The sequence below is a fragment of the Ctenopharyngodon idella genome, chromosome 18, assembly GCF_019924925.1.
Source record: "Ctenopharyngodon idella isolate HZGC_01 chromosome 18, HZGC01, whole genome shotgun sequence".
Taxonomy (NCBI): domain Eukaryota; kingdom Metazoa; phylum Chordata; class Actinopteri; order Cypriniformes; family Xenocyprididae; genus Ctenopharyngodon; species Ctenopharyngodon idella.
Genome location: NC_067237.1, coordinates 89,598 through 114,479, shown reverse-complemented (window position 1 = coordinate 114,479; position 24,882 = coordinate 89,598). Strand labels below are relative to the sequence as shown.

Genomic DNA, 24,882 nt, shown 5'->3' with positions numbered 1-24,882 from the left:
TTTCACATGGCTGACTGAATTCATACCGTTTGGTTCTCGGCGCTGCAGTGCTTCCTCCAGACCACAGGCAGCGCTGTCGCACAGACTCACTGACGCTGTGCTGCTGCTGATCTGAGCGCTCTTCAGCGGATTCATGCAACATATCTCGCTTTAAACACCGTTTCACTTCATTTCTGGCTGTTCGTGTGTTTTAAGTGAACGCCATGTCCTACAATTACGTGGTCACAGCGCAGAAACCCACGGCAGTGAACGCCTGTATCACGGGTGAGTGCGTGTTTATCTCCCGCGCGCAAGTGCGCGCATCAGGCCTCAGCAAATAAACATTGATCAACGGATTGTTTTGTTTGTTCAGATCTGTCACTGTTCAGAACACTGGTCGACTGCACTGTTATGACATGCATGTTGTTGAAATGGAGCTGTTGTTGTCTCTGTGACGCTTTAGTAAAAATGACAAACTTTAGTTTCCTGGTTTACTGCGCGTGTCACTATCAGACAGACACGATCATCTTTACTTTCTTTTAAAGCATCAACACAAACTGCTGCTAAACGCCACGTGATTACACTAATCAACACGGACACACGCATGGAGTTCAGCTCTCAGTAATAATAACACGACTGCAGATTCATGTGTGATTCAGCTGTTTTCAGTGATGGCTGGGTGATCATTAGTTAGATGAGTGAGGTGTTGACTGTGTTCTTCTCTGACTGCAGGTCACTTCACATCTGCTGAGGATCTGAACCTGCTCATCGCCAAGAACACCCGTCTGGAGATCTATGTGGTCACCGCTGAGGGTCTGCGGCCGGTCAAAGAAGTCGGCATGTACGGCAAGATCGCAGTCATGGAGCTCTTCAGACCCAAGGTGTGATGGAGCGACGCCTCGGTCCGCAGCTGCACATGAGAGAATCAGAAGCACCAGCTCTAAATCTACTGCCAATATTTTATGTTAATGGGGTTTCATTTCAGTGGCTTTAATCTAATTGCATTGGTCTATTGCACATGTATGAGTGTTATATCTAGATCTAACTGCAGACGTGTGTCTCTGCAGCATGTCGACGCTGGGACGAACAGACGTCTGCTGTCCGATTCTCATAATGTTGTTATAATCTGTGTGTTGTGTTTATGTGAAGGGTGAGAGCAAAGATCTTCTGTTCATTTTGACTGCCAAATACAACGCCTGTATCCTGGAGTACAAGCAGAACGGAGACAGCATTGACATCATCACCCGTGCTCACGGCAACGTCCAGGTACGACCCGAGGCATAATCAACATTTGTGCAAGCATATTTCACCAGGCCTCGTCTAAAAGCTGTGTGTTTGTCAGGATCGCATTGGCCGTCCGTCGGAAACCGGGATCATCGGGATCGTGGATCCGGAGTGCCGTATGATTGGCTTGCGGCTGTACGACGGGCTGTTTAAGGTCATCCCACTGGACCGCGACAACCGTGAGCTCAAAGCCTTCAACATTCGTCTGGAGGAGCTGCAGGTCATAGACGTCCAGTTCCTGTACGGCTGCCAGGCGCCGACCGTCTGCTTCATATATCAGGTATGAATCTTCCTTCTCTAGGATGGAGTCTGTGACGTCTCTCAGAGCGAGTCTCCTGACGGGTTCATGTGGTTTTTTTCTGTTGTCTAGGACCCTCAGGGTCGACACGTCAAGACATACGAGGTGTCTCTGAGGGAGAAGGAGTTCAACAAAGGTCCCTGGAAGCAGGAAAATGTGGAAGCTGAAGCATCAATGGTCATTCCAGGTGAGGTGACTGTTCAGATCCATTGAACTAGGGCTTGTCAACTTTTACAAGCACAGAGGGAAACCCTATCAATAAAAACGCTGGATAATAACTTAAAGGGCTAGTTCACCCTTAAATGAAAATTCTGTCATTAATTACTCACCCTCATGTCGTTCCACACCCGTAAGACTTTCGTTCGTCTTCAGAACACAAATGAAGATATTTTTGATGAAATCGGAGAGCTTTCTGTCCCTCCATTCACAGTCTCCGCAACTACCACTGCAAAACTTCTAAACGTTCATAAAGAGACCGTAAAACTAATCCATATGAATCGAGCAGTTTAGTCTAAAATTTCTGAAGAGACATGAACGACATGAGGGTGAGTAATTAATGACAGAATTTTCATTTTTGGGTGAACTAACCCTTTAACAGTATTAATAACAGTAACGAACATTACGTTAAACCAGGATTGACCTAGTTTTATATAATCATGTTGTGGATTTATCTCAGAGCTGTTTTTCCACAGCTGAGGTTCCCAAACATTTTGAACTCTAATAACACACTTTAAGCTAAAATTGGCAGCACAAATATTTCACGTAGTAATGAATTTCAGAAAGCATGTGGCCCGATCTGACCTTTTTAAAAATGTTTTCTTAACTGTTAATTAATCAGTCAGTCATTTACAATTGTAATTGACTGTTTTGAACCATTTATTTTCTTAGATGGTTTTGCAGGCCAAACTGATCCATATAACATTTTTAAAGCTCTTATAGTTGACTCTGTCATAGCCAGTTATGTCTAAGCCAGTCCTGACCAACCTTTTTGACTGCAAGGCCTCTAATTGTCCATAACAGTATTCAAAGATCTCCAGTTGTTAGTGATTTTACTAAACAAGGATTTTTAAAATTCTGTTTTACTCCCAATTTCTTCCGATAAAATATTTCAGAGGTCGGCATATTTTATTTATTTTTTTATAAAAATAATAAATTTTTTATTTTTATTTTTTAAGACTGTTCATAACTTTTTAAAGTCTTTTGTTTTGAATCTATCAGTAAGACTAGTTATCTTTGGTTAACTGCCCAGGATAATGTTTGTAAGGGAAACGAGTACGAGCCTCATCTGTCTGCCTAAAAACTGGCCAAAAGTTAAATGAAAAGCATCCAAATAGATTTCTGAAGGTGAACTCTCCTAATAGTAGAATATAAAGTTGACTGATCTTAGACCTGCTGCTAAAGTGTTGTTTGTTCATATCTTTTAGTCCCAGAGCCGTTTGGAGGTGCTATAATCATTGGACAGGAGTCCATCACGTATCACAACGGAGACAAATACTTGGCGATCGCACCTCCGACCATCAAGGTTTGACGTTCTCCATCTGTTTCAAGCTTTCAAGGTTTGTATGAGCGTGTGTGTGATGTGTGAAGTGTTTTGTGTTGTGAACATCTCAGCAAAGCACCATTGTGTGCCATAATCGCGTGGACCCGAACGGCTCGCGGTACCTGCTGGGAGACATGGAGGGCCGGCTGTTCATGCTGCTGCTGGAGAAAGAGGAGCTGATGGACGGCGCGGTGGTGCTCAAAGACCTGCGCGTGGAGCTGCTGGGAGAGGTGCGACTAAACAAACACTCCTTACTGCTAACGCTCTGTTCCTCTCAGTGGAAATACATCATGATGGGTGATTGACATCAGTATTGATGTAATCAGTGTCAGTGTGCAGATACAGACGTGACTAGAACCTTCTTCAGCAGACGTGTCTCTGTTTGTGTTCTCTAGACCTCCATCGCAGAGTGTCTGACGTATCTGGATAACGGTGTGGTGTTCGTGGGATCCAGACTGGGAGATTCTCAGCTAGTGAAGGTTGGTGACCTTGCAGATTAATTATTGTTCTATGTTGATGGCATGTTTGCTAAGGCCAGTTTATATGTTTGCAGTTGAATGTGGACAGTAATGACCAGGGCTCATATGTGGCTGTAATGGAGACCTTCACTAACCTGGGGCCAATAGTGGACATGTGTGTGGTGGACCTGGAGAGACAAGGACAGGGCCAGGTGAGACACATAGAATAAACAAGCCTATATGCTTCAGTGAGTGTGCAGTTGTTTCTCTTCAATTAGACTGCAGTTTTTTCCTTCAACTTGCACCTCTGCAGGTGTGCGTTTGCTGTGCCTCACTTGTATCATCATAAATCATGGAAAACATTAAAGGATTAGTTCACTTTCAAATGAAAATTAGCCCAAGCTTTACTCACCCTCAAGTCATCCTAGGTGTATATGACTTTCTTCTTTCTGATGAACACAATCAGAGAAATATTAATAAATATCCTGACGCATCCGAGCTTTATAATGGCAGTGAGCGGGACCAACGAGTATGAGCTGAAGAAAGTGCTTCCATCCACATCATCATAAATGTACTTCACACGGCTCCGGGGGGTTAATAAAGGCCTTTTGAAGTGAAGCGATGTGTTCCACATTTATAAAAATTTAACAAGTTATGAGGTAAAATACATAGCTTCCGCCAGATCGCCTTCCATGTTTTACTTACGAAGAAAGTCGCGTCAGTTAAGTTTTTATCGTAAGTTGAACAGGGAAGGCGTAGGACGTAGCATAAGCATTTTGAACTGCGAGTGTTTTACACTTTCTTCGTAAGTTGAATATGGAAGGCAGTCTGGCAGAAGCTAGATATTTTACTTCATAACTTGGTAAATATGTATTTTCTTTTTTTTTTTTTTTAAACAAACCCATTGCTTCGCTCAGAAGACCTTTATTAACCCCCGGAGCCGTGTGGAATATATTTAATAATGCGCCGTCAGGATATTAATTCATATTTCTCTGATTGTGTTCATCAGAAAGAAGGTAATTTTCATTTGAAAGTGAACTAATCCTTTAAGTTGCGACAGAGGTTTCACGGCTGAAGAGTATAATCTGATGCTCTGACGCTGTAAATCATGTTCAGAACGGCTGCTACTGCACATGCTGTTATTTCTGTTAGGACAGAATTAGATAAATGCCACATAAAACAGATGTTTAACAACATGACAATGACAGATGCTGCTACAGAAGTCAAATGTTAACTAGCAGCGTTTGTCAACTGTGAATGTCCAGTTAGTAGTAGTTAATGTCTTAAAAACAATGCGAGTCTGGGCCAAAAACGGACAAACTGGATAATTGTTCAGAGACATATTGTGAAGCTTTTGCAGTGCTAAACAAGCATTTAATCGATGTATTACGTAAACTCTGTCTAATAAAGGCTCTGCTTTTTGAAAACATCAGTCCCTTGATGTTAGTTTCATTTAGCCAGGCATCTTATGAGCATATATCCAGTTTAAAACTGATTAGTTTATGAAATAATCAACTGAACTGGGGAAACAAAGCAGAGTATAGAGTTCTGCTGGCGTATATCTAGTTTACTTGCTTCTAAGTGTCTCAAGCTAAACTCTTGATTAACTTGAGCATATTTGATGTCTAACCTGCAAACTTTGGAAAGTCCAGTTCTTTCACACAAGCGCTCATTTTATTAACATTGGTTTCCTTTTGTTTTACATTGGTTTCGATCCTTTAACTAGTTTTATCACATGGCAGAACAGTGTGTTTCATCTGTGTGTCTTGCTGCAGTTGGTGACATGCTCCGGGGCGTTTAAGGAAGGCTCTCTGAGGATCATCCGCAATGGCATAGGAATCCATGAACATGCCAGCATCGACCTGCCCGGAATTAAAGGTCCGTTTTTTGCTGTTAATCAATTTAACAAGTTAATTTCAAATTCACCTTCAGTAGTCTATGAAACTCTGCTAGGAGCTGATCTTCCCATCATGCAGAATCTACAGATTCATCACCATTTCCATGAAATGTTTGCATCTTGGCAGTTTGTATCTTGAATCAACAGCGTGCAGCATTTTTGTGAACCCTTTCTTTCCAGTGGTGTATATGGGAACCGTGTCCTCAGTGACACGAAACACCACTGTAATTCTCAACACTTCCTGAAGTTGTCTTTTATGTTTCCATCTGTATTCTTTTTTTCATCTTTTGGCAGATTGACAGTGTGTCTAACTATACCATTTGCTAGTATTTTTTAATATTATTCAAAACCTTTTTCTTTTGCTTTTTTTTTTTTTAAATAAAGAAAGTCATGTCAAAACGAAATAAATTTTTGCAGCCCTACCGTCACAATTGAGTTATAAATGGTATTTTTTTTTTAAAAATATAAAATATTGTGGATCCCTTGTATAAATGTGCTTTATTGTTTATTGTCAGGACTGTCAGTAATACTGTGTGTGTGTGTGTGTGTGTGTGTGTTTGTCAGGTCTGTGGCCACTTCGCTCCGAGTCAGGCAGAGACACTGATGACATGCTGGTTCTGTCTTTTGTCGGTCAAACCAGGTGAGTTGAGTTTACATCAAATTAGAGCTGATATGCGGCTCACTTGTACATCACCGTGTGTGTGTGTGTGTGTGTGTGTGTGTGCGCGCGTGCAGAGTGCTGATGCTGAGCGGAGAGGAGGTGGAGGAGACAGAGTTGCCGGGATTTGTGGATAATCAGCAGACGTTCTTCTGTGGGAATGTAGCGCATCAGCAGCTCATACAGGTGTGCTAACACACATCTGAACACACAGTATAAGGGTGGTGTTAGATGCCTGTGTTGATGTGTTGACACATGTGTGTGTGTGCAGATCACGTCGGTGTCTGTGCGGCTGGTCACTCAGGACAGCAAGGCTCTGGTGAGCGAGTGGAAGGAGCCGCAGGGCAGGAACATCAGTGTGGCGTCCTGTAACAGCACACAGGTGGTGCTGGCTGTGGGACGAGTCCTCTATTACCTTCAGATACTCACCGGAGAACTCAAACAGATCAGGTGATCACACTCCTGCATGTCTACAATCACCAGAACACACTGGACTAGCTTCTAATTGTCAACAATGTTTTACTAATTACTACACTGAAATCATCAGGGCGATGATTGAGGCGTAGACACGAGGCTGCAGGCGACCAGCTCAGCACTATATTTCGCTTTAATACAACACCTTAATAAACTTTTTACAGACTAAGGGCCATATATACTAAACAGGGCAAATTAGCGTGAGAGAGCAATTCCAAAAAAGTGGGAGTGGAAAGTTCTGCGTGTGATCTACTGACGACGTGCAAATTAAAGAACACAGACGCAGCCGGATCATTTCCATAATGACCAACGCAAATTTACCAAGAGCAGCGCATATTAGCCTCAGGTTTAAGACGTGCTTTTTCTGGGCGTTAAATAACCGTGCAAATACCAGTAAATTGACAGCGCAAACCTTAGTAAATGGTGTTGCATGATTCTTTTAAACAATTTTGCGTCTGAAAGGGAAACTCCTACAAATACATATGTAATAAGGTCAGCCACAAAAATAACTGTCCACACCTCTTCAGTGCTAATTTTTCACTGCGTGTCTTTAGTAAATCCTGACAGTAGTTTTTTAAGGCCAAAAGAGGGTTTGCGATGACGCAAGATGTTAGTAAATCTGGTCCTAAATTTTAGACATTATATTGTTATTTGTTTTGTAATATTACTCCACTAACAAAAGTGGATCCAGATGAAGTCAAAGCAGAATCAAGTGGAGCGAGACGTAGTCCTGCCTTTTCTGTCACTTAAACAGTAGAACAGTGTGATCGACAGAAAGCTTTAGGTTCAGTGTTCAGGGAATCTGAACGGAAAAACTGATCAGATGTTTACTTTGAATGAAATGTCTGCCGTATGCATAAATGTAAATTTCCTGAATTAATCTATGTTTCTGAATGAATATTTCACTGATGCTAATATAGTCATTTGTCTCTAACTGGCAAAGCAAGGTAAGTTTGTTTATATGTCACATTTCATACGTGATGGTAATTCAAAGTGCTTTGCATTTTTTTTAAATAATCATGAAAATAATCACAACAGATGCATAACAAATAAAATAACAATAAAAGCAAAGAACAAAACTACCTGCTGGAGTAACAATGAAAAATCTCCACCACTAATGCACAGACTGACGTCTGGATCAAACCTAGACCAGTGCCGCTCAGCCAATCAAACTACAGGACCAGAACTAACTGTTGTCATATAAACCGAGTTTAGTGCCAACCTGACTTTCATTCTGAACTCCTCTGATATGAAGTGTGAAACATGATGGCGGCGGTCATGTGTTCTGTGTCCTGCAGCTCTACAGAGATGGAGCATGAGGTGGCGTGTCTGGACATCACTCCTCTGGGCGAGAGCGCAGGAGAATCCAGCATCTGCGCTGTGGGACTCTGGACCGACATCTCGGCTCGCCTGCTGAAGTTGCCCTGCTTCAGCCCGCTGCACAAAGAGATGCTGGGCGGAGGTGAGACTCGCATGTGTTCGTCAGAGACATGAGCTTGCAGAACACACTTTATTTTACCAGGATTCATTCATCTTTGTAGAAGAAGCTTTTATAGAGAGCTTTTCCCAAGGTCATTGAAACATTACTCACATAAAATCAGCAATGTACAAAGAAACGCACTTCTTAGATCACACAGTCCCAGTGAGGCGTATCAGAGCTTATTTCTTCATATTTACTCTCTGTAGCCCTTGAGATGCATTTTATAAAGGTAACAGGGCACTTATTTATATTGCTCTTTTATTAATAATGAACTGTTCCTCTAGTCTATGCTGTGTATGTATAATGAATGACTGTATCTGGAGGAGCTTGAGCTGCAGACGTTCATTAAAATCTGCAGTATGAATGTATTTCTGCTCTGATCTGAGGAAATGCTGTATATATTTATTATATGTATATATAAAGGATTAGTCCACTTTCAAATAAAATTTTCCTGATAAATAATTAACTCATCCCCATGTCATCCAAGATGTCCATGTCCTTCTTTCTTCAGTCGAAAAGAAATTAAGGTTTTTGATGAAAACATTCCAGGATTATTCTCCTTATAGTGGACTTCAATGGACACCAAACGGTTCAAGGTCCAAAAGACAGTTTCAGTGCAGCTTCAAAGGGCTTTAAACGATACCAGATGAGGAATAAGGGTCTTATCTAGGGAAATGATCGGTCATTTTCTTAAAAAAACAAAAAAAAAACAAATGTATATGCTTTATAAACAAATGATCGCCTTGCAAGTGCTTCGCCATTCCTCCTTCCGTATTCAAAAAGCTTACGCTGTATGTCCTACGCCTTCCCTATTCCCTGAAAAAACGCAGCGGCAGTTCAGAATACGGAAGGAGGAATGGTGAAGCACTTGCAGGGCGATCATTTGTGTTTATAAAGCATATACAGTTGTATTTTTATTTATTTTTTTCTTTTTTTTTTTTTTTTTTTTTTTTTTTTTTTTTTTTTTTTTAGAAAATGACCGATCGTTTCGCTAGATAAGACCCTTATTCCTCATCTGGTATCGTTTAAAGCCCTTTGAAGCTGCACTAAAACTAATTTTGACCTTCAACCTTTTGCCGTCCTTTGAAGTATAGTATAAGAATAATAATCCTGGAATGTTTTCATCAAAAACCTTAATTTCTTTTCGACTGAAGAAAGAAGGACATGGAAATCTTAGATGACATGGGGGTGAGTTAATTATTTATCAGGAAAATTTTATTTGAAACTGGACTAATCCTTTAAGTGTGAAAGTGAGTCTTAAAATGTGCGTAATGTTAACATACCCAATTAATGCTGGTATCCCATTTCCTAAATAAGATTATGATTTCATACCCTAAAAGACTGTGCTGTTGTTGCTTCTACAGCATAAGTGTGTTGTTAGCTGAGCAGAAGGTGTTTTCTGTCTCACTGAGCGCTGATTGTGTGTCCTGTAGAGATCATTCCTCGATCCATCCTCATGACTACGTTTGAGGGCAGTCACTACCTGCTGTGCGCGCTGGGAGACGGGGCGCTCTTCTACTTCGGACTGGACATTCAGACAGGTTACACAGCACACATTCACTGCTAACAACCATCGACTTGCTTAACGTTTCTGGTCCTGCTATATTTTCACTGGCCCCACCACTAAAAATAGTTTAAGACCAATGTAAACTTGTATTGTAATGTAAGATTGCTATGTCACCAGATTCTTAGATACCAGCTGAAAATTCACAATTCACAATTTTAATTTTAATACCACAGCAAAAACATTTTTCTTTTTTGAGAACTAACCCTTGATGTGTTTGTGTTTGTCCAGGTGTTTTAAGTGAACGTAAGAAGGTCACTCTCGGCACTCAGCCGACGGTTCTGCGCACCTTCCGCTCGCTCTCCACATCCAATGTGTTCGCCTGCTCTGACAGACCGACCGTCATCTACTCCAGCAACCACAAACTGGTCTTCTCTAACGTCAACCTCAAGGAGGTGAACTACATGTGCCCACTCAACTCCGAGGGCTACCCTGACAGGTACGGCGGCACAAAGATTCGGCCTGAGCTGCATGTCATACAGTCACATCTTTGATTTTCTCTTCCTTCTGTTACAGTTTGGCTCTGGCCAATAACAGTACTCTGACCATCGGCACGATTGACGAGATCCAGAAGCTGCACATCCGAACCGTGCCGCTCTACGAGTCGCCCAAGTGAGTGTCTGTCAGCTGCAGCGTAAAACTGATTTCTGCCTCCGCTCCTCAGGACAATCAACGCGTATGGACTAGGGATGTCAATGATTAATGACTAATCGATTAGTCGACATTAAGCTTAATGAAATAAATCATTATCGATTGCAGATTGATCAACTTGAGCACAAATGCCTTCAGTTATCATGCGAGCAGATGCTGAAAACACTGCCTGTAAAATCATTGGTTTTAGATTGCGCTGCATTTGTTTATGCCGCTACACAAATGCGGTCAAGGTTGATGAGTACTGGAGCATTCACTTTTAAAATAAAGATTGTGTGCTGTAAAAACACATGACCGCATGTTAAAGGGATAGTTCACCCAAAAACGAAAATTTGATGTTTATCTGCTTGCCCCCAGGGCATCCAAGATGTAGGTGACTTTGTTTCTTCAGTAGAACACAAATGATGATTTTTAACTCCAACCGTTGCGGTCTGTCAGTCGTATAATGCATTGAAACAGTAACACCATCTATGAGAATTAAAAAAACACGCACAAACAAATCCAAATTAAACCCTGCGGCTCGTGACGACACATTGATGTCCTAAGACACGAAAGGATCGGTTTGTGTGAGAAACCGAACAGTATTTATATAATTTTTCACCTCTAAAACACCACTATGTCCAACTGCTTTGCGCATCCGGTTGGTGAGGTCTGAAACGGTGTTACTGTTTCAATGCATTATACAACTGACAGACGGCAACGGTTGGAGTTAAAAATCATCATTTGTGTTCTACTGAAGAAACAAAGTCACCTACATCTTGGATGCCCTGGGGGTAAGCAGATAAACATCAAATTTTTATTTTTGGGTGAACTATCCCTTTAAAGTGCAACACAACAAGTGCTGTTTTTATTGACAGTGATGTTTGTAATAAGCGATTCTCTGTGTGTTTGTATGAGCGCGGTGAGTGAGGCGTCAGAGCTGAGGCTGTGTCTGTCTGTAAGCACTTCTGCTCATGTTCACACGAGCAGAAGGAGAAAGAGACCCGTGCACTCGTTGTGCGGCACTCAATATCACCAATATCTTCAATATCACCAGTTGGTTTCACTTTATTTCAAGGTGTCCTTGTTACAGAGTAATTTTTACATTTATGTACTGAGTAATATTAAGTAACATGTACTTAGTATAGGGTTAGGTGCATGCAATTATGTATAATGTACTGTAGTAAGTAACCCTAACCTGTAAGAAGGACACTGTAAAATAGTGTTACCCAACATTCATTTCAGTAGCTCTGCTGTAGAAGCTTTAGTACAGCACACATGATGGATGTGCTGTGTGGATCTCTGAAGTTCATCACTGTGTTCTGCTAATGTTTCTGACTGAGTGCTCGTTTGTGTTGTTCACAGGCGGATCTGTTATCAGGAGGTGTCTCAGTGCTTCGGAGTTCTGTCCAGTAGAGTAGAAATGCAGGATGCTAGTGGAACGACAGCAGCCGTGCGGCCCAGTGCCAGCACACAGGTGTGTGTGCGTGAGTGTTTGTGTGTGCAGTGATGTTCATTAAAACATTTCAGTTTCCTTCTTTCGAAGAGGTGCGTCATAGATGCTCTGTGTTTGTGTGGCAGGCGTTGTCCAGCAGCGTGAGCTCCAGTAAGTTGTTTCCCAGCAGCACGTCACCTCATGAGACGTCGTTCGGAGAGGAGGTGGAGGTGCACAGTTTACTGGTGGTGGATCAGCACACGTTCGAGGGTAGGTGTGAAGGCGCCAACATGAGCTGAAGCATCTGTAGTGAATGTGTGAGGTCTAATGCGCTCCTCTTTCGCAGTGCTGCACGCGCATCAGTTCCTGCAGAACGAGTACGCCCTCAGCATGGTCTCCTGTAAGCTGGGCAGAGATCCGGCCGTCTACTTCATCGTCGGCACAGCAATGGTGTATCCGGAAGAGGCGGAGCCTAAGCAGGGCCGCATCATCGTCTTTCACTATACAGACGGTAACGTCCTATCAGAAACACCCTTGATTAACCTCTACAGTTATTAAATGTTTCTCTAAGGGCAAAATGTTTCTACAAATATTGTGCCTTTTTATTGTGGCATGTGTTTCCTCTGTACTCTCAGGTAAACTGCAGACGGTGGCAGAGAAGGAGGTTAAAGGTGCCGTTTACTCTATGGTGGAGTTTAACGGTAAACTGTTGGCCAGCATCAACAGCACCGTGAGTTCAGTCCCGTCACGTTCCTCAACACAGTTGCTTTCCTGCCCTGCCGCTAACGTCTCTGTCTCCGCAGGTGCGTTTGTACGAGTGGACGGCAGAGAAGGAGCTGCGGACCGAGTGCAATCACTATAATAACATCATGGCCCTGTATCTGAAAACTAAAGGCGACTTTATCCTGGTGGGCGACCTGATGCGCTCAGTGCTGCTGCTGGCCTACAAACCCATGGAGGGCAGCTTTGAGGAGGTGACCGCAGATCTGCATTCTGGGATTTCAGCTGCCTTTCTAGTCTGAAAAAAGCTTAATTTCCTTTTCCTATTTTCATTTCATTAGATTGCCCGTGATTTCAATCCAAACTGGATGAGTGCTGTCGAAATCCTGGACGATGACAACTTCCTTGGAGCGGAGAACGCTTTCAACCTGTTTGTCTGCCAGAAGGACAGGTAACGGGACCGACCGCATGAGAGAAACTGAGTGAACGATTGTTTGATGTAACTGACGGATTGCTGGAGACGAGCGATCGGGCGTCTGAAGGTGTGCTCACAGGACGAAACTTTTCCACGTGCAGATTTCGCGTCGGTTCAGCTCACTCAAATTCTCCGCATTGACCAACAGAACCACTGACCCTAAACTGACCCGAGCTTCATACATTGCTACACGATTGACAACAGATAATGTGAGCGCACCTTAAAGCCGTGTGTGAGGAAACCGTAAGTGATTGTTTAATGCTGTCTATCCTGCAGTGCGGCCACTACAGACGAGGAGCGGCAGCACCTACAGGAAGTGGGTCTGTTCCACCTGGGCGAATTTGTCAATGTGTTTTCACACGGTTCTCTGGTGCTGCAGAACCTGGGCGAGAGCTCCACTCCAACCCAAGGGTCTGTGCTGTTCGGCACAGTCAACGGCATGATCGGTAAGCTTCACACACATGCAGCACGTCCTGTGACGTCATCAGATTGCCATCGTACCTCAGCGTTTAGAGTTTGTGACGCTGCTGCCGTGCGTTTCTGATGATGATGAAATACCGAGCGAGATGTGAGAGGTCACGATGAGGAAGATCCGTGTGTAGCTCTCAATCATTATGAAGAATCTGAAGCACCTTTCATTTGTAAAGGATTTCCAATGATATACAGTTGGATTTAAAGAAAAAAGAACCACATCGTGATATATATACCTATATACCATTACCATGATGTTGGTCGTGTGTAAATGTGTTTCGATTGTTATTATTTCTTTCTTTCTTTGAGGTTTGGTGACGTCACTGTCAGAGGGCTGGTACAGTTTACTGCTGGATCTACAGAACCGACTGAACAAAGTCATCAAGAGCGTCGGCAAGATAGAGCACAGCTTATATCCTTTAAAACAGGATCTGTCAGAGAGACGTGCTGCGTTATCGTGTGTGTTCTTGTATATGGTTTATGAGTACACAAATGTGTATAATGACATGGGTATTCCAATGTAAACATGGTTTATGAGGACACTTCCTGTGTCCTCGTAAACCAAATAGCTTAAAAAAAAACAAAACTAAACGGTGTGTGGGTTTTTTTTTTTTTTTTAAATTCAAAAAATGCCGACAGTTTCCTGTGATGGGTAGGTTTAGGGGTAGTGTAGGGGGAGAGAATATACAGTTTGTACAGTATAAAAACATTATGCCTATGGAGAGTCCCCGTAAACCACATATACACGTGTGTGTGTGTGTGTGTGTGTGTGTGTGTGTGTGCGCTGAATTGACACTCTTTTGGCACAAACTGTGGATCTGTTGAAGTCCTTGACTAGCACCACCTGGAGGTCATTCCACACCGAGCGCAAGACCGAGCAGGCTACAGGATTCATTGATGGAGATCTTATCGAGAGCTTCCTGGATCTGGGTCGAGCCAAGATGCAGGAGGTGGTCAGCACACTGCAGGTGACCGCACCGCATTCACACTCACCGCAGCATCACCCTGACCCTTCTGATGAATGTATGAGGTCGTCATGGACCATGAACATGATTCACCCCCGTCCTACAGCGCCATGAAAAAGAAATATGTTTATTAGCTGTTAGTTTGAATTTAATGTAATGACAAAAAAACAAACAAAAAAATAAATGAATAACGGGGCCCCCAAAATAAAACAAAGACATTAGATGTGCAACACATCTTTCTTTTACGCTGTCCTGTGACCGCTGTAGACCGAACACTGAATCACTTGAAATCACATTCATCCATTCCAGTTCTTCTCTCCTGCTGATCTGATGAGTTGAATCAGGTGTGTTTGATTAGAAAGAGTTTGAGAAGCAGCTGATCTGTTCCCCCGCTGCGCTGTAGGCCAGACTTCAGACAGATGCTTCACGAAATATAATGATGTACAACAAAATAGAGCACTTTGGTGACCACCAAACAAATATTTATCTATCACAATACTGATTTCTTGATAGGAATTAAGATTGAAGTTGAAAAAATTGTGCAGAAACCAACATTTATTGCTGCCAACTGCAGTTCTGAGACGCCATTTTTTTTCTTCAGCTCCACTTTCATTGAACCACACGCACAGAATTGTGGAATATTATAAATAACATATCTATGAGTTGAACGCACACTAAAGTCGTAATTACGAATGCAAAACTCAGAACTTTCTTTGAGCCCCAGAAAACCTGCAGCATCTGCAGGAAACACTAGTGTGATTTGTGATGCATGCGATGCCTTTATATCCGTACAGACAGCAGGTCGCAGATGTTTTTCTGGTTACTTTAGTGCATTTGCGTAAACTACATCTGGAAAGCCTTCACGTTCACACGGCTTTATAAGAGTTCATGTGTTTTTGTGTGTTCTAGATCGACGACGGCAGCGGAATGAAGCGGGAAGCCACGGTGGATGAGGTTATTAAAATCGTGGAGGAGCTGACGCGGATCCACTAGCCAATCAGAGCGTCTCAGATCTGTACATAGCTATACATAAATCAGAGGGTGTGTGTGCGTGCGCTTCACTCCTGTAGATGAATTTGAGTCCCTCACAGCCTCGTGTACGCCGCACATCACTTCACAACTACACTCGCAGCGTTTGTCCTGAGAGCGTAGAGACGAGGAACGGAGGTTATTCTGCCATCACTGTCCAATACTGATCTGCAATAGTTTTAGTGAAGCGTTTGCCTTTGTGATGTTTTCTCTGTTCGTTCATTTATTTTAATAAAGTTTCCTTCAGTACTTTGGGCCTGTTGCGTTTTATGAAGTGTGTGGGGGGGCTTTTAATAAAAGCACATTACAAATAGAAGTGAGTCCAGTCATAATATTATATACTCTCTCCGGTGATGCTGGTATTGAATGCATAAAGCGCCGTCAGCCAGGCATTATTGTGCAATAAACCCAGACAGGCTGATATAAGACCTCAGAGCAGAGCCTGACTGTACATTATCCTGCGTATTACATGGCTACTTACTTCATAAATAAATAAATGGACATGAAATATTGATTGGCGTGTGCATGATTTTATTATGAGCAGAAAGAGAGCGTGGGTGATATGAGACGCATGAAACTTGAACCACTTCGTAGGAAATCAACAGTTTAGCATCTTTTGACTCCAGAAGGCCAGAACTGACCAATCACAATCTGTCTAGATGAACACAATATAATAACAGATGCATACCAGCTTAACTGGACAAATACAGCCCACACATCAGTACATTAAACTACTTACTGAGCTTGATGTCAGCGATTATGATTTAAGTGAACACTTTTTATTTTTATTAAATCATCTGCATAGGATCTGTTTTTGAGAAATGATTTTGTCAAAATTTGTATTTTGGCTTAAAGTTGATTCAATTAAGAAATGGGGGCAACACTTTATTTTGGTGGTCCACTCCAGACATTCTACTAACTATTGCCCGGTGTCAGACGAGGCTTAAGCTAGTCCCAGACTAAAAATGTTTTAACTGAAAGCAACTTGCGCTGAAATATCTTAAAATATGTCAGTGCCGTTATTTTGTCTCAAGATCAGTAATGTTTTTTTCTAAGACACATTTATAAAATCCACTTAAATGTCCTAATTGAACTAAGGACTAATCCTGTCTTAATCTAAGCCCTGTCTGTGAACGCTGGCCATTGAGTAACTTTGCTAGTAAGTTAGTTGACGTGTAGTCTAAAGTTGAACTATCGAAATCAAGTGTAACCAAAAAATTTCATTTTACGGATTACAACAAAGTTGTAAAATTGGATACAATTTAAACTAAAGGTCTGTAAGGTCACTGTAACCCAGATTTTTTTTTAAAAATCTGTCAATCCAGTGTTACCCTGATGGTAAATCACTATTTACCATGATCCTAACCTTAACCCTTTCCAGAATGAGGGATCTTGAGGACGAAGACTTTGTTCATGCAGAACAACTGTGTCCGGGTCAAAGCTGAGGTGAAGTGAAACGCCCAGCTTTAAATCAAACGGACATGCTAGTGTTCCCGGAAAGGAAGTCAATTGTCAAAGTTTGAGCGTCTTTGCCAAGGCAGAGGTTTGTGTAGGCAGATAAATCAGACTTAACCAATAAACACTAGTGTAGGTTATCTAGCAGCACACATATTTCTCTCTTATCTGACCCGATCATTTCAGGTCTTGGAGTCTGCTGACGAGTTGAATCAGGTGTGTTTGATTAGAAAGAGTTTGAACATGTTTACTACAGTCACACTACACAGAATGAAGTTTACACGCACCTCATTGTCCTACACAATGATCCATGGATTGGGCAAAACTCTTCAATAATACTGACAAATACTCATTTTCAACCAGCTTTGCTGAAAGTACCTGCAGTGGTGAAATAAAGGTTCTTTCCATCCTGGTCAGTAGTTTTGAGCATGAGCGTTGAATGTTGTTGATGTGGACCACCTTGGAAATCTTGAAGCTTCAGCAGGGAGTCTTGAGAAAAATCTGGATAATTTCTTCAGTTTGATGATGGATTCCTGTTCAAGATGGGGTGGGAAACAAGAGTGCACTAAACTTCTAGACACTGACTGGGATTTCAGTGTTTTCATCTCAGGAATCATCTCAAGCAACTCTTCTGTGATCTTCATGCAGAACATCAGCGGGCTTCAGACCAGGTAAACACGTTCATTATGTTATATAACACTGTAAATGTGTACAACACGCATCAACTATTTTCCTATAACGTTTAGTTCGTTCATCAGGACAGCTGATGCTCTGTGACACATTTAAACTTTAAATGTATGACACTCATTTCTATTTTTGACAGCGGTCTTACTTCAAAGACGTTTGTGAGTATTTGAACATCTCCATCACTTCCACTGCTGAGAGGACTGACCGTATCATTGGCTGTCGGCTTATGATGTCACTGACTCTCAGAAACCTTTGAAGCAACTCTGTGCTGATTCTCGTGTGAAGGAGAAGAAACAGACACACGTTCAGATGTTCACAGTGACCTCAGCAGGAAAAGGTACCGGACCTTTCTCATTCCTCTGTAAATTAACTAATAGACCTACATGTAGGCATGGACAAATTCATGTAAATAGTGTAAATAAAAGTATTTAGGCTGATTGGATAATATTTGAATAATATTTTCTTTGAGTTCAGGCAAAACTATAGTTAGTCTGTATGGTGTATATCATATTGTATGTATGTGTGGTGTCTCATACAGCAGTGGTTTTTTAACCCTTTAAATAATAGAGACATACAATATGTGCAGAGCGGTGGATTGAGAACCACTGATCTACTACAGTATATTGTAAACAGAGTTTTATATGTTGTTCTAGTCAAAACTCCAACTCTCCTCATTCTGTCGATCCAAACATGAAGGATCTAGAAAAACGAATGAAAAACGGATCTGGGTATCTTTCAAAAGGTGAATATAATTTATGCTGGGGTTGGTATTGTTAAGAGTTTCAGAGAAAACACTTCATATTTCATTCTGCATGATTTAAGACTGCTGTGGTGTTTGTTTCTCAAAGCGTCAGACAGTTTTACAGAAGCACCACTGATTTGATGAAAGGAGAGGTTTGATTATTCCAGCCGACACTCTTGATTCATCTTTCAATATTGCAATACAAAAGGAAGCTTTCACTTTCAGATGTTTCATATTGCAGCTAATGACGACATATTGCACTCATGGGTCTTTTTCTCTGAATATCATAACACTGTTTAGATTAAAGGGAGTGTCTTTTACACTGTCACTTTTTCCCATGAGAATGTGGCCATTTGCTCATGTTCAATCAAATCACTAAAATTCACAAAAATATCATGATCATGATCAACGCACTTCCGCTCAAACATGCTTACAAAGTCGTTGATCTGGCCTCGTACAATATTCATTATTCTGGAAAGACAGTGACCGAGGTGTTTTATTGCAGAGGAAGAGGAATCAGGATGAATTATTGATCAGTTGAGTGAATCTGTAATGGAAGAAAGACACATTTGATGCATATTGTATGGAGCCAAATCAGTATTCAAGTGCCTGTGGAGACCCACTTACCATATATTCATTCATATATAACAGTAGCAGCTATACATTCAGAAACATCACGACACAAAACAATGTGGTGCCAAAGCTGAACTACTTCTGCAGTCACTACAAATTCTGTCAGAAAATAGTGAGCACATAATCTAAAAGTGTGGAGTTTGAAAAGCAGCAAAATATGCAATAACTTTAACTGTGTTAAAACATCATGATAATGCTATAAGAACTGATTTTGATGGTAAGAAAGGGTGATAATAAGAGTCCACATATTTGTAAAAGATTTATTTATGTCTCACAGGTGTGCATGCTAGAGATGGTCACATGATTATAAGTTCTGTTCCTTGATAATCACATTTCATTCACAGTAAATGTTCAGAGTGGAATACTAACAAACTCCTTACTGAATACTGCTATTACAAATAAGAAAGAGCTGATGTTTGAAGTCGCCTCTGCGTCTTTTGCCATACTAATATGGAAGGTCCAGTCGAGCGCATTGCATTGAAGGATCCAGTATTGCATACAGACAATTTGCTTAAAATTACAACAATAGTGACAGTATGTTAGTGTCCTATTCTGAACTTTGACACAGTCCTTCTCTTTATTTTTATTCAGTCACATTATCTTTATTGACCAGGACCATTACACATCTCTAATCTTCACTGCACAGACTGTGCATTATAATTTAGTTTTTTGCATTACTATTACATGTTGTTGTGGTTCTCCTATTTGAACAGATCTGAACACACAGGCAGTCATCTGTAAACGTACAGAGGCCCCCAAAACATTAGGACACAATTCACACTTAAAATGTGAGAATGTCATTGCAGAAGATAATACAACATCAAAGCAAGTGTATTTATTTTAAAGAGAGCAAAGCACAAAAGTCATTTTGTTAGCAAAATTCAATTTGAATTACGCACAATGGCAAACGATGGCCAGAGAGTCTCTTTTCACTTTAGAAATCTTCAAATAAATCTCATGCTGCGTCTGAAAGCTGAGAAACGCCTCCTTCACAGGCAGCAGGTTCAGATGACAGGGCCGCGAGGCGACCAATCGGCTGCCTGAGCTCTGGGACGCCCTGATTCTCAAATGAACAGTATAACATCAGAAGAGTTAATCCAGCTGATTGGACTGATTGGATAATATTTGAATAATATTTTCTTTGAGTTCAGGCAAAACTATAGTTAGTCTGTATGGTGTATATCATATTGTATGTATGTGTGGTGTCTCATACAGCAGTGGTTTTTTTAACCCTTTAAATAATAGAGACATACCCAGATCTGGGTATCTTTCAAAGGGTGATTATGATTTGTGCTGGGGTTGGTATTGTTAAGAGTTTCAGAGAAAACACTTCATATTTCATTATTTGACAACCATCTATCCAGGGTGTTTCCCTGCCTTCGGCTCCAGCCTCCTCACAACCTACAGGACAAGCGCTTTACAGCAGTGGTTCCCAAACCTGTCCTGGAGGACCCCCAGCACTGCACATTTTGGATGTCTCTCTCATCTAACACACCTGATTCAACTCATCGGCTCATTAGTAGAGACTGCAAGACCTGAAGTAGGTGTGTCAGATAAGGGTGACATACAAAATGTGCAGTGCTGGGGGTCCTCCAGGACAGGTTTGGAAACCACTGCTTTAGAGAATGGATGCATGGATGGATGGATGTGTTATCTCATAATTCCTATACTAATTCAGACTAATCTGATCACAGCAAGGTGTGGCGAGTACCAAGTGAGTGAAACTGTTTAAATCAGTTGATTCAGTCTGTTCAGTATGTTCTTCTGTAGATACATTAGTACATCATTACACCAGTAGGTGGCGACCTTTCTTTTGTAGAACTTCTGGGTTTTATGTTTATCACACTATGGAAAAAAAACAGAAACAGCAATATCCTAAAAAAGTAAATGATGTGTTTCAGTTGCGTTTAATTGTGTATGGTCATCTTTCATAAGCGGGGGATTCACACCAATTCACTCCTCGTTGCACTGCTTCCACGCTCTTTCTCCTCGTGCTGAATGAGATCGGCTCCGTCTCAAATGGCACCCTGAACACTTTCTCTCATCTTTTGAGTCTGTACTATAGTGGCATAAAGCCGCATTGGCTTTCAGGTTGATCATTAATGCAGCAAAGGACTCGTTCATGAGCTCTATTCCTAAATCTACACGGACACATGGGACCTTAAGAGTGTAAATATTATGGGAAAATAACCAGCAGGTCCCTAATTTAACATTCAAAGTCCTTAACGAAAACAACACACTAGCAGACACACATTTCATCTGCTGACAGGGATTACAAAGTCAGTTGTTAAGTATTTAATAAATGCAACAACAGCAGAAACATTAAAATAATAACATTAACAGTGATGGCCGGATTTTAAATGAACTAGAGAGTTGGTTGGGTGACTTACAACAAAATGTTATCTACTAACATGTACTACAAATAAAATATTGCAAAAAAAAAAAAAAAAAAAAGTTAATTATAAAATGATAAACCTCACATTTCAGCCTTTAACCATTTTTAAGAAAAGGTAAACATGATAAATGATTATAGGTTTTTCATCAGCTCCAATAATAATTCTAGATGCCTTATTATCCGAATTGTTTAATAGACCGTTTGGTGACGCTGTGTTCCACTGTAAATGTAGTAAATTGTGCTTATATTTTGCTCTTTTACTGAATTGGTTTGTTGAACAGCATACAGAGCTGTGCTTCTTCCTACACCAGTACTTCATTTGCTCCACTAAAGTGTTGCTTCTGTTTTTTTACTGCTTTTGCTTTGAAGACTGTCTCAGATATACAAAAATGTGATCTTTATATCTTGCCTAAAATCTATTGAGAACCCACTCTGAATAAATATAAATTGCTGTTGTTCATATCATACGTAGGCTATTAATATGAAATTATACAAATATAAAATCATGACATTAGTTACTGGTCTCTGTTTAACATTGCTATAAGTGGACGAATTGTCCAGTAAATATTCACAATAAAGAGCAATTTGTAATTTTTTTTCATTCTTTTAGTTGAGTTGAATTATAAAATCATGTTGCAAATAGCAGTGTGTTAGCAAAATGTTGCAATTGATTGCTACAGCGATAAAGACTGACGTATGTGAAGAAAGCAGAAACAGGCTGAAATGGTTTGGTCCTGAACCGCGTCTCTATGCATAGAACGTGTCCACTTTTACCGCATGACAGAATATGGTCATGGAAAACACAAGCCCCAGGATCTGAAAACACACATAAATGCATGTAAATAATAATCAATAACTGAGCTCTTTATCATATATTGATTATTGTGATGTGTTTAGTACCTGTGTTAGAGCCGTGCAGAGAGCAAATATCCACAGTGCCACCAGATTCTCCTGCAGCCAGCCCTTCACTCGCTCGTAGCACGGCTGTCAACACACACAAACACCATCCGCTAGTCACACACAAGAGAAGGCGTAAAGTAACGTGTTCAGCATTTCTTGTAAAAGGTGGACACCCATGACAGTTTACAGAGACAAAACAAGGTTTCTGTCTGTCCTAATTCAATAGGAAAATACATGAACGCAGGAAAGAAAAGAGTGTTTGTCGAATCATTGTATGGGGTCTTTAACCCCTGCTTATGTTCTTATTAAGCTGTTGCTGTAGTCGATGTAACTCTATAATTCCTGCTCACATACAGTCATGTTATGTATGTGTTTGCCCAGATCAGAGGCTGAGCTGATCCGACTGATAATGGGAAGTCACTCGTGTTTCTTACGGCGGTCCACCAGGTGCCGGGATTCTCCAGACCGCAGTTATCACTGTACTCCAGACAGCAGGAGTCCGGCACACGCGTGGCATTGTACACGTGAAACCAGTCTGTGTGATTGGTCACTCCACAGCAGCGAAACTACAACACAGAGGCACTACCATCACACTCTGACCATGGCCATGTCTTGCAATGCTATGGGAAATAATAATAGGAAATGAATCCAGTAACTCACATCAGTTTGGACGATGCTCCAGGCGTTGGTCAAACCGATGTTGCCTTCAGTCCCGAAGAGCTGGAGACCCTTTTTCAGGTCACTTTGCGCATACAGATCAATCTAGAACACAGAGAAAAGCATATTGATGTGGCAATTAATTGTCATAAGAATGACAATTGTCCCTCACAATAATAAACTTCATGAGATCTTCTCTTTTTAGGATGCTAAATCAAGTCACCTTTATTTCTATAGCGCATTATACAATAAAGATTGTTTCAAAGCAGCTTTACAGTGATAAACTGGAAAATAATGATTCAATGATGCAAGCAGAGTTCAAATCTGCTGTAAAGCAGCTCTAAAAAGACAACAGTAAACTGTCATTATTCAGTTCACTTCAGTTCAGTGTTGATTTCGGTTCAATAACTGTGTAAATTTCATCAATTATTAAATTAGTTAATTTCATCTATGTCATCTTCTAGCTCAGTTCAGTTCTCATCCAATAGTGTCAGTGCAGTCAGATCAATAATATTTTGCATATTAAGTGTCCCTAACTAAGCAAGTCAGAGGCGACAGTGGCAAGAACCCAAAGTCCATTGTGGATTGATATGATTCAGAATATTTCATCCACTTCTTTCAGCCTGAAGATCGGAATACATTACACCAGCATTTGGTGGGAGGGAGTTGAAGCTGGCCATTGGGGTCTGAGCAGAGGACTTAGTGTTACTGGACCTTAGTGCTGCATTTGATGCTATCGACCAGAACATTCTTTTGAATAGACTCGAAAATTATGTTGGCATTAGTGTAATCAAATTGACATGGTTCAAATCGTACTTATCTGACCGTTATCAGTTTGTAGCAGTAAATGAAGACATATATCAATAACAAGTTCAATATGGAATACTGCAGGGCTCAGTACTAGGACCGTTGCTTTTCACTCTGTACATGCTACCCTTGGGAGATATCATTAGGAAGCATGGCATTAGTTTTCACTGTTACGCTGATGATACTCAGCTCTATATTCCTTCGTGGCCTGACGAAACATATCAATTCACAAAATTAACAGAATGCATAGTCGATTGAGTTTGAGTTTATTTGACATAAAAAGTAGCAATATAGCTGTGCTTCTTTGTCAAGGATAACACAATAAAGTTACATTAACTTATTTCCATTGTGGTCCTTGATTTTAGAGAGTCATTTTCATGAATATATATATATATATATATAAAATGCATGACTAGTGACTTCCTACTACTAAATTCTGGGGAAAAAAACAGGTTTTAATTATTGGACAAAAACCTCCGCACGTAAAAACATCGAATACTGTTTAACACTTGATGGCTGCTCTTCGTTGTCAGTTAGAAACCTGGGTGTTATTTACTATGAATCTTTTGAAATCCACATTTCGAACATTTGTGAAACCGCATATTTCCATATGCTCTCAATGTCGAATGCAGAAAAGTTCATTCATGCATTCATGACCTCATAAGACATTTTTTTAACTGGAGAACAAGACAAAAATTCTGATTAAGGTTTGTTTGTTTTTTTCTTGTTGCAGTGAACACTTCTGTATAAACACCCTCTTCACATGTGAAATAAGTTTGTTGACTCGCACCTATGATCCGCGTTTGCTGTAGAGTCTGACATACGGCCTTATTTTCATACCCACGTTTGATTGTGCTGCAGTCCTGCACAGATTATTCAGTTTTTCTAAACACACTAAATCTAATGACAGTGGAGCATAAAATAATATCCCTGAAAATGAGTTAACTAGCCATGATGCTATGTGTCAGTAAATCAATATAATTAATCATTTTAACAGAGGAATGTAACGTAATAACATAATTACACTGCTACCTGTTGTTACATAACTTACACAACCGATCCGAAGCCGCTGGTTTTTATGATTCTTCAGAGGATCTTCAGATCCACACAGACAGAAGCAGTACGAGCTTCAACACATTTGACTCTTATTGCTTGTGCTTCTGCAGTTTCAGAATAACAGTATCTGTTCTACTGTATTTCCTGCATATTAGCTCACTGTGACTACATTTCTTACCAATACATATGTGCT

The 24,882-nt window shown here is 40.8% G+C and overlaps 2 protein-coding genes across 5 annotated transcripts in view; one reads left to right on the top strand and one right to left on the bottom strand.

Moving 5' to 3' along the window:
• The first annotated feature begins 39 nt into the window (after positions 1–39).
• On the top strand, positions 40–15,606 carry ddb1 (damage-specific DNA binding protein 1). Its single transcript, XM_051869818.1, has 26 exons — positions 40–264; positions 712–860; positions 1,129–1,245; positions 1,322–1,543; positions 1,634–1,748; positions 2,986–3,083; positions 3,173–3,331; positions 3,497–3,580; positions 3,655–3,771; positions 5,335–5,437; positions 6,021–6,096; positions 6,192–6,300; positions 6,386–6,564; positions 7,887–8,050; positions 9,502–9,609; positions 9,864–10,071; positions 10,149–10,244; positions 11,628–11,739; positions 11,844–11,967; positions 12,044–12,208; positions 12,333–12,427; positions 12,501–12,671; positions 12,759–12,868; positions 13,169–13,338; positions 13,673–14,331; positions 15,238–15,606. The coding sequence occupies exons 1-25, from the start codon at positions 204–206 to the stop codon at positions 13,885–13,887; spliced, it is 3,327 nt and encodes a 1,108-aa protein (XP_051725778.1). The 5' UTR covers positions 40–203; the 3' UTR covers positions 13,888–14,331; positions 15,238–15,606.
• Positions 15,607–21,127: 5,521 nt separating this feature from the next.
• Positions 21,128–24,882, bottom strand: part of tspan4a (tetraspanin 4a) — a 35,196-nt gene continuing 31,441 nt past the window's right edge. For all 4 annotated transcript variants that reach the window (XM_051869900.1, XM_051869901.1, XM_051869902.1 and 1 more), the window contains 4 exons: positions 22,830–22,931; positions 22,604–22,735; positions 22,170–22,253; positions 21,128–22,085 (listed from right to left, as the gene is read on the bottom strand). In XM_051869900.1, the coding sequence (XP_051725860.1) occupies positions 22,017–22,085; positions 22,170–22,253; positions 22,604–22,735; positions 22,830–22,931 (387 nt within the window). In that variant the 3' untranslated portion in view covers positions 21,128–22,016. The remainder of the gene's footprint in view (positions 22,086–22,169; positions 22,254–22,603; positions 22,736–22,829; positions 22,932–24,882) is intronic.

What these genes read in the sequence shown, in the direction of transcription:
- ddb1 (XM_051869818.1), top strand. Translation starts at nt 204, where the DNA reads ATGTCCTACAATTACGTGGTCACAGCGCAGAAACCCACGGCAGTGAAC. An exon ending in AGTGAACGCCTGTATCACGG is followed by an intron (nt 265 to 711) that starts GTGAGTGCGTGT and finishes CTCTGACTGCAG; the next exon opens with GTCACTTCACATCTGCTGAG. An exon ending in GTGCTCACGGCAACGTCCAG is followed by an intron (nt 1,246 to 1,321) that starts GTACGACCCGAG and finishes TGTGTTTGTCAG; the next exon opens with GATCGCATTGGCCGTCCGTC.